The following is a 10,657-nucleotide window of genomic DNA, read 5'->3' as shown; positions in this document are numbered from 1 at the left end:
TGAGCAATAAATGTCTGCCGTCTAAGCCACCCAGTCTGCAGCAATTTGCGAAAGCAGCTCAGGCCAGCTAAGACACATAGGTAGAGAAATAATCTGGGAGCATAATTAGAGAGCAAGAAAAATGCTAATTCGAGTCCCACATCCCTAGATGGCGACGGAAAATAAACAGGGGCCACTTGAAACATACACGGTTTGAGATCTAGTTCACGGTGTGAGATCTAAATTAAACAGTTCTCTGGAGCATTCTGACTAAGGTCAGGAGAGGCAGGAAAAGGAATAAAATGCTAAGGTTTTGTTTATAAGGATGGAGACCCCAGAAGTCAGAGAGGGAACGAGAGGAGGGCCGCTCCTGGGGAGGAAAGAGTGACAAGACCAGAGTAGCTGAGGTGCAGGCTGCGAACAGGCCGACGGTTCTCAGGTACTAAGATGGTACATCCCCACGAGATGGGGTATTCTGCACGCGCCAGTATGCCCTGGAGGACAGGTGTGACCTGGCGTGTGTGAAAGCTGTCAGATTCAGCCTAAACTACATGTGAATCCAAAAGAATGAGACCAAGTGAGCAGGGACGCACCTGGGGGTGTTTCCTTCCAGGACCGTTCGGCAAGTAGAAAAGAGGAGCTCTTCTCCATGTCTAGAATGATGGGGCGGGAGAGGGGATGTGCGCTTTCTGAGGCGGGGCAGAGCGGACCTGGCCTATATACAAGAATGGGAGTGGTTTCCAATGATTGCTTGTAAATAAATAAATGGAACAGTCCGCTGAGGCTAAGATTTTTTCTGTGCGCCATCTGGTTCATATCAATTAGCACACACTTCTTTGACCCTTAAATAGGCATTCCCTCCAGAGCTCCTAGTGTAACCTTCTTGTGAGACTGTCCCAGACATACATAAAATAGGTTACCCTGCAGGACTTCCAAAAGGGCAAAAACGTAGTATGTCTTAGTCGCAGATAAAACACCAGTTAATGTTACAAACTCTATGTATCCATATACATGTACAGATATGTATATACATATACAAATATAGACCCGTATTTACCTAAACCTATTCACACACACATACATACACACATCCATATACATATACACACATATATATACACATTCATATATATATATGTACTTTTTAAAATCTAATATCTTCCCAGTATTATACTTAGGTTTTAAGAACAATGTTTCTTCAATAAATGGATAACTATTGTTACTATAATATAAAATATATTGCCTTAAGGAGAGTTAAATATGGTTTTATTACTTAGAGGTTGACCTCATACATTTTTAGTATGAATTCAGAATGCAATACATTTCCATTTATACAGAATTGGGTTAACTGGATATTTTGATTAATTGAGAATAACCATTATGTTCAGTAGTTGGATTACCAATCTTCAGAGAATGAGAATACAATAAACTATTTTAACATGACAATTCTATCGAACACAATTTAGTGTTTTCTCTCTGTTTCAGGAAGAATTTCACAATCATGCAGTTTGCCAGGATGACCATTATGAGCATTAAATATCTTTTGTTAGTACCATACACGCATGAGATATAAGAGATCCTACAATATGTGCCTCAGTACCATACACGCACGAGTTAATATGATCTTGATTTGTCATGTTTAATACACCTGGGAAATTCTTTTCCTTATGTTTTTTTTTTTTAATTCTGAAGTATTCTCATTTATTTATCTTTTTAAAGGATAAATGTAAAATATGACCCTTAACTAAGTGTATTCTGAATTTGGGGCATTCCATTGCCCACAACCTAATTCTTAAACTTCGGAACTCCACGTAAATAATCTAGGGACTCCTTAACACACTCCAAGAATATTTTAATATGCAATTGATAGATTCTGCTATTGTTCCTTAAATTATTTTATATTCAAAATTGTGTATAGCTGATTCACTTTGTTATTAAGCAGAAACTAACACACCATTGTAAAGCAATTACACTTCAATAAAGACGTTAAAAAAAATGAGGGTTTCCCTGGTGGCGCAGTGGTTGAGAGTCCGCCTGCCGATGCAGGGGACACGGGTTTGTGCCCCGGTCCGGGAGGATCCCACATGCCGCGGAGCAGCTGGGCCCGTGGGCCATGGCCGCTGAGCCTGCGCGTCCGGAGCCTGTGCTCCGCAACAGGAGAGGCCACGGCAGTGAGAAGCCCGCGTACCACAAAAAAAAAAAAAAAAAAAAGAGCTCAATGATTATGGATGTCAGTGCATTTTTTATTTGAAAGACAAACTTCATTAAAAGTAGTTTTAGTATTTTATTTATGATTAAAGTTTTATGTTTTAGTGGAATATTTGTATATAAATGTTTTCAACAAATTACCAAATCAGTGACAATTTATGGAACATGAAGAGCTGAATTAATAAATTCATTTGAAGAGAAAAAAAAAGTAGTTTTAGTGCTAGAAATAGTGCAGTACTAAGGGATAAAAGGACATAATAATAACCCCAATTTATTGCACAATTACTATGTGCTGGAACTCTGCTGAGCACTTTACTTAATACATTAAATCCTCACAATAATGTTATGAGGTGGTCATTATTACCACGTTTTTGTTTGTTTGTTTTTTTGGTTTTTTGGGTTTTTTTGCTGTACGCGGGCCTCTCACTGTTGTGGCCTCTCCCGTTGCGGAGCACAGGCTCCAGACGCGCAGGCTCAGCGGCCATGGCTCACGGGCCCCGCCGCTCCGCGGCATGTGGGATCTTCCCAGACCGGGGCACGAACCCGTGTCGCCTGCATCGACAGGCGGACTCTCAACAACTGCGCCACCAGGGAAAACCCATTACCGTGTTTCATAATTGGGGAAACTGAGGCTCAGGATGTTAAAAAAAATTTGCCAAGATTTACCGTAGTAAATGGGACTCTAGCCTAGACTATGTATTTGAAAATCCTTGCTTGTAACAACTATAAAAGATAGACTTACATGTTGTAATCTGTAATTCTTAGATTATTTTTACTCCCTCTTCAGGAATAAGGTAATTGAGAAAACCGTTCTTTGACAAGGTTTGCAGGGTTGTGAAAAGCAAACCCAGAACTATAACTATAACATATTCTTATTCCTTCCAGCCCAAGTCTTTCTACCCTCTCCTGTTCCCTCTGTGTCTACATACTGGATTGGCTTCTGACTTAGCGTAGCTCCTGGGATTATTTCTGTAGGATGCACCTCCCATGTATATGCCTTAAGAAATTTCACATTTTTATTGGGACGTTTGAAATTTGAAAGCTTCCAAGATGTCAGTGGACCGATTGGAAACTCCAGAGATTTTTGAATGAAAGGGCTTTTGAGTATACAAAGGAATAAACCAGAGAAGGGCAGCTGTGTTTAGAAAGAGGCTTTATAACAGTCCAAGGCAGAATTTATTAGGTATTCCCTCTAATGGGTTCCATAAAATATTCTCTCAGTTAATAAGTGAAAGATCATCTTTATAGCTGAGAAGCCTGCAGATTCTGACTCAGATTTATTAAAAATGCTGAAGCTTGTTAGTAAGTCAGCAGATATGATGCTGCTATCGTGTGCCGAATTCTTGTCCTCCGCAGGTTTCTAAAAGCTTTACGGCACGAGGTCGTGGTCCTTGAAGAAGAGCAGCTAGAGTGTTTACTATTGCTAAATGCCATGTTCCTCCTGCTACGTTGCCAGCTCCATCCCTTGAGAACAGACTGTAAAGTCAGCCGAGCTTTTCAAAAGCTAAAATCCTTTGCCTCGTCATCTAGTTTCCCATCTCACAAAATAGGGTTTCTCTTGCGCGTCAGCAGTGGCTTAGGGGCAAGGCAATGCTAATTGACTAATAAAATCCCTATTTGATGTGGTAATTGCTGCATTCTTGCTAAATCACGGAGCCCAGGAGGTGACTCCTGGTCACCTCACTGTGCATAATATTAATTGAACTGCCACTGCCTCGGGCTGCAAACTGAGATTTACTGAAAATTCTTTCCAGTTATAGGATCAAGATCAGATGGGAGTTTTAGTTAAGAAACAAACAGCAGGTAAAGCGCCTTCCATCATCAGCTGTGGAAAATCTGCTTTTTCCTCTTCATTATTTCCTCAGCAATGTTAACTAGGAAATAAAATTCAAAGAGCACTTTAACTTTCTTTATGGCAATGTTTCTCCACTTTACAATTCATAACTTTTCTTTTCATTAATGTCTAGCTTCAAAATTCTATGATCTATAGTAAAATGGCCTTTATTTAACTACAGTAAAGTATACTTTACTTAATTTTCTTTAAGACGAGTCTTTTCCTTTCAAATCACTGATTTTCTTCCTTCCCTTATGCTTTTTAATGACATGCGTTATGTATTCTGATTTGCATTATAGAAAATTGTATAATTAGCATACTTTTCCTTCTCACACTATTGACTATCATTTAAGAGAGCTTCCACTCTTAAATGTTTTCTTCATCTTCACGGTTTTGGGCTGACACAAGACCCTCAAAATATCAAGTACCCAAGAAGCATTTACTGATTTACATTTTTGTTGTTGTTATTTAGTATTCTACTCTGGGAGGATTTAGAAAGACCTGTTTTGGGTGTGATACACGAGATTTGGAAACTGTAAAAATACTTATAACAGTGAAAATGCACTTATTGTTTGGAGTACAGAAATTCCAACTGGAACAAAATTCACGAGTTTTCTCGTTGTTCTTGCTGGTTAAGGACAAAATTTTATAATACATATGTAGGGCTTCACTGGTATCGCAGTGGTTAAGAATCCACCTGACAATGCAGGGGACACGGGTTCGAGTCCTGGTCCGGGAAGATCCCACGTGCTGCGGAGCAACTAAGGCCGTGCACCACAGCTACTGAGCCCGCGCTCTAGAGCCCACGAGCCACATCTACTGAAACCCACGCGCCTAGAGCCCGTGCTCCGCAACGAAGAGTAGCCCCCGCTCTCTGCAACTAGAGAAAGCCTGCGCAAAGCAACAAAGACCCAACACAGCCAAAAACAAATAAATTAATTTAAAAAAATACCTATGTATATATGTGTGTGTATGTATGTGGAGAAAATGCAAAATGTATTAAAATACAAAATATCAAGTTTATGCATATGTGTGTATAAACACCCTAAGGTTATAACCACCCTTGAATATGGCATCTATATTATCCTTTCACATCAATCACAAGAAAGTCGGTAAAGCATGTTTACTCCATTGATGCTTCCAATGCTTTGAAATAACTGGACCCTAACCTCTTAAAAGGTTACGACCAGCTTCATAAAAAAAGGTTGGGGGGAATTAGTGAATGCTAGATTATTGATAGGTTGTGTAAACATATGCACTTCATTTGAAAATATAATTGGAATAAATCTGCTTTTCCAAAACAAGATAATAAAATTTTAACAAGAAATCCTTATTAAAGGTTATAAAAAAAGATTTCAAACTATTGCTCATCTTAGGCCTGGTACTTTAAATTTTTGTATCCAGCTATTTATGTAAACTGAAATTTTCCATGATATAGATGATGATAAATTGAATGGTTTTTAAAGCAGCTTAATTTGAACACGGCATGTGCAATGGGAAATATTTTTAATTTTATTATTCAGTAGAGACGAAACTGTATAACTGACACACGCTTAATGTTGAATAAAATCATATCAGTTAACATGAGTATGGGAAGACAAACCATCCAAGACTGACCCACTTAAAAGAAATAATGAGACGTAAAATTAAACACTAACCTAAAAGGAAAGGTACCTCGCTGAACTTAGCAATCCTGTCACTGCTAAGTGTGATAAGCAAAGGTCGGCTTCAGTTTGGTTGGAGTTTGAGATGTGAGCAATGTGAGAAACAGCTACAAGATAAGTTAAACTTTAACAAGGAGAACTTTATATGTCAGAGGGAGGACTTTTTTCCTTAGTTCATCGGGCAATACAAAGCTCTAAAGATGTTTGAGCAGAATGCCGTGATCTCAGCTTTATTTTAAAGAAGTTAATGTCATGACAAGTAAATAAAGAATGGGATACTGGATTACATCCTGAACCAAAACAAACAAACAAGAAAAGGTGAGACAACTGGCAAATCTGAATAAGGCCTCTAGATTATAGTAATTTATCAATGTCAATTTCTTGATGCGGGTACCTGGTACTACTGTGGTTATGAAAGGATGTTCCTTGTTTAGGAAACATACATTGAAGTGTGTAAATACAAAGGGTCATCATCATCTCTGCAACTGTATTTTAAATGTTTCAGAAAAAAATGTCTCATGTGAGCACACACACACAGTGGGAGAGGGAAAATAAACCTAGTGTGATGAAGTACTAACCTTTGGGGCACTGGCATGAATGGCGTACAGGAATTCTTTGTAATAGTTTTGCACGTTTTTCTGGAAGTCTGAAACAAGGTAAAAAAAGTTTTTAAAAAAGAAAAGTAATACGTACACTACATACAACAGGTTAAGAGATGACCAGGCTGTGAGAGTCTGCACACAGCATCTTGACAATCTAAAGACATTACCAGAATTTAAGATGTAGACATCTTTCAACTCAGCAACTCCACGTCTGGCATCCACTTCACGGAAATATACGCATGTGTGCACAAAAATATTTAGTACAATGCTATTTTGTATTAGAAAAGAAAAACAATCAAAATTCATGTTTAAAAAGAAGCTAAATTCAGACACATTCATGCTATAGAATAATAGGAGGCAAAAGATTTATCAGCATACAATAGATCCTCACATAGAAAGAGCTCCAAAATATAGGAGATGAAAAACAAATCGCAAAACCATACATATGGTAAAATCTCATTTACGTTAAATCCCGTTACGTTATTTTTTATATTTAAAAGGTAGATAGAGGTTGTAGATGCCTAGAGGTCACTGTGGTGACCTCTGGGAAAAGAGAAAGGTTTGAAGATAGAAGGTTATGACAACGTTAAGGGCTTACGTATTTTAGACACACCTGTTTTTCTAATACGTCGAGATATTCACGTATTACTTATGCCATTACAAAATAAACATCACAAAGTAAGTTTGTAGACTGCTGTAATTGTCTGATGCATGGGAAAGGGAAACTGAATTAGGGTGGTGTCCGCAGAAATGGAGAAGCAGTGGTTGGTGTAAGGGGGGAAATTTTAGGACTTGGAACTTGACAGGGTATACCGTGTGACAAAGGAAGGCAGATGGCCCACGGGGGACTGGAATAGTGATGGCTTTACTGGAAACAGAAAATAAGAGAAGCGGCTGATTTGTAAGGAGAAGATCTTTTTTATTTTGGAAACATGGAATTTGCGATACTGACATCCAGGTAAATATACTGCAAGTTTCCTAGAAAGACATAATATGTAAAGTACACAGATCAGAACTACCCTGGGGTTAAGTGACTAAATTCTCAAGATAACAATAGAAAGCAACCGTTAGTGGACACCAATTGTAGTACCTTATGATCATTGCGTAATGTTCCATTTGTAGTTATACATACACACTTAATCCGGGGATACCTAGTTATATATATTTGGGTATTAAAATGGATATTAAGAGGCTACAATATTGTATTACAGAAAGGAATTCATTCACATTATTTTCAAGAAATAAATTCTTATGGAATGAGAACTGTCTTCCATTTCATCCATTTCCCACTTAAAACTCTATATCTAAATCAAACTCCCTAAAATGAATGAAATTGGCAAGAATGAAGAACAGAGATCACAAGCAAATATAATTATTATAACTACAAATTTAAATGGTCTAAGTATTATCCAAGACGCTTTTTCCTCTCAGCGTTTAAGATGTTATTGTCCGGGTCCTAGCAGGATGTTGAAGTCCATCAACAGGGCGACTTGTGGCATTTTTAAAGTGACTCAGGTGACTGTGCTTTTGCAACTAGAGGGTGCTGAAGGACCACAGAGGACTAGATATATCTCGTCTTTTAAAGATTCAGTAATCAGTGACTCTTACAAATTAAAGTCTTCAATAAAATAACATTGAATTATAGATGCAATTTGCATAAACAATATGTAAACACATTTTATTATTGAATTGACAATCCAAACCCTCAGCTGCTGCAAACTCTCCAAATAATGTAAATACACTTATTTGGTCTTATGTTTATGTTACATGGATTAGTCCTAGTATCAGCTATGGAGAAATAAGAAGGTACATTGGCTCTGATATTACTAGGGAATACAAGTCTTATAGACCAGAAAGTACCTATTTTGCAAGTTGGAATAAGACCAAAGCAATTAATCCAAGTAGCCTGGACTTTTAGCAAGAAAGAAGATACAAATGGAGGTGAGATCTAACTAAGTAATCGTTTACTTAACCTTTAAATGTCTTGTAACAAAATCAAACACTATTCAAATAAGAACAAAAGAAATTCAGGAAAAAAATTTAATTTTACTTTAAAAGATGTGAGCATTTTAATAAAATAAAGAAGTTAAAATCCTCTAATGATTATGGATTTTTCTTCCCAACTCGTTACTTCTAGTAATAAGGTATTTTCCTCTTGGTTTCTTACAAATGGTACGAAATCACATATTCATTGCTATATTCCAATTCAAAATATTTATGACTCTTTTTAAGGCACAATGATTTTGTATACTCTGTATCAACAAAATAAAATCCATGAAAATATATCTAGGTTTTAAAGTGGACTAAATAGAATTTCTTTTATCAGAAATATTTAATCAATATATCTCCTTTTATTTTTATTTTATGAGAAACCAGAATTCAGCACGAATTTAGGTAAATCTAGATTTCCCTTTGTTTCAAAAATGCTCACTGGGCTTCATTATCTGGCATTTGACAACACAGGCACACTTTAAAATGAGCTGCTTTTGCAAATTAGGAATTTGTTTGAACTTTATTTCTCCACAGAGCTCATGTAGTTAGAGTTGATATACTTCTACTTATAAAGTTATACCATATGTAATATACTTTTGCTTTATCTATGATAATACCATCTAAAATTGTACAAGAATAAGATGGCTTTCTCCAAAAGTTACAAGGAAAGGGATCTGAAACACTACGTACATTGCGATGATGACAAAACAGGGTTCAGAGTGCACCCCATTTTATTATCAGAATTATCGGAATATTTGCAATTTACACTAACTGGAGAGAAATGTTCGGATTCTATTTTACGTAGTACGCTTATCCTCCATTTATTCCTAAAGCAATTATGTTTGCTTTACATAAATACATCATGATTAGAGCACAGACGTAACAAGATCATGCTGCCATTCCACATGATGAAGGCGCCATATTTGTATTACACTCCAATGGCATCCAAAATGCAATATATTGCTATGAAAATGCAAGGAATGTTCACAGATTGGCATTAATGAACGAGGTTGTTCACAATGCAATGGGACTTGACTTTATACGAATGGAAAAGGTTTATCATAAATATATAGACCAGTAGATAATGTTGAAGAATAAGAAGCAGAAAGGAAACAACGCTCTTGCATAAAGATCGATCCTCTTCGCTGCCGTCGGAATAACGGGTTTGGCAGGAGGCGGCTTCTTGTTATTCTTGGCCTGGGATTTCCCAAGTCCGTTGTTGACCTCAATGGGTTTTCCATAGCAGTCATAATTGGACAATTCAAAATCTCTCGGTAAGCTTCCCACGATGCTGAAGTCGTTAGATCTCAGATCAGACTTGGACGTACAAACCTTTTTGCATCGGGTCTCTCCAACCTGAGAATAAAAATTAAAGACAGGATATTTAGAATTTTTCTATTTATAAAACGTCTTCAAAAAGATATTTTAAAAATCTGATGGTTTATTCAGTTGACTATTATGTCTCTCTGTCAAACAGAAATAATAGTCAACTGATTAAACCACGGAATTACCTGAACATTTAGGGCTCTAAAATGTTGCCTATACAACAAGGCTTATGTCATGGAATAAACTTTTGGTAGGTTATTTTATGTTAAGGGATCAAGGCACAAATCATCCTTTATCTTAGGTGCTCCCAGGCTTGTGAGAGTTCTCAGTTGAAAGACTGACCAATAAATGAAAATCCAACATTTAACCATGACACAGATCATATTAGCAGAACATACAGAATACAAACGTCTTCTGGTACCTCTGATTTCCCCAGGGATCCTATTGCCAAATTGGGTTGTTTATAAAAGACTGAGGCATTTATCCTTGCAATGAGACAGACTGTGTCTCTAAACCACACTCACAAGTAAGAACTAAAAATGGTCACAATGATCGTGAACCAAAGATTGACCAACGAAAGGCATTCCTCACTTGCCGCCTGAAGATGAATTAGCCAGAGAATCCAAACTCAGAAAATCCAATGAAACTGTGGCTATTTCAGCCAGATCATATGCTACAGAGACTGTTCAGTTGATCATCTCTGAAGTACTACATTTGACTCAATTCCCTACAATATACAGAATAATTATTTCACACTGAACTCTCTCTGGCCGTCAGAAAAGCTCGTGGAAAAGACAGAGGCTGACCAGTGGCTTAAGGAAAGGCCACAGAAGGGGGAGCCCATGATTCCACTGCTTCATCTTTCACTGTTCTTACTCCCGACCTTTGGGATTCACCTTGGGAATCTTCACTAAAATATTTACTGTTTTCCCGAAAAAGGAAACCATGCCATTGTACACTATTAGCACACTCTAGTTTTTGCCTTAGTTACAATAATACATTGACTACTTATGTGGATTCTATTCACATTTACTAGATTATGGCTGGGTAAA

The 10,657-nt window shown here is 37.3% G+C and overlaps 1 protein-coding gene across 4 annotated transcripts in view; it reads right to left on the bottom strand.

Moving 5' to 3' along the window:
* Nucleotides 1-9,338: 9,338 nt before the first annotated feature.
* The window catches only part of GLRB (glycine receptor beta), a gene marked incomplete at both ends in the record, with an annotated part of 65,307 nt that continues 63,988 nt past the window's right edge, over nt 9,339-10,657 (bottom strand). For 3 of the 4 annotated variants that reach the window (XM_082652958.1, XM_082652959.1, XM_082652960.1), the window contains one exon: nt 9,339-9,635. In XM_082652958.1, coding sequence (XP_082509084.1) covers nt 9,339-9,635 — 297 coding nt within the window. Of the gene's footprint in view, nt 9,675-10,657 lie in introns of all 4 variants that reach the window. The other variant, XM_082652957.1, reaches the window with a different exon arrangement.

Source organism: Grampus griseus (assembly GCF_964374135.1).
Source record: "Grampus griseus genome assembly, chromosome: 4".
Lineage (NCBI taxonomy): Eukaryota > Metazoa > Chordata > Mammalia > Artiodactyla > Delphinidae > Grampus > Grampus griseus.
This window is presented reverse-complemented; position numbering and strand designations above follow the sequence as displayed.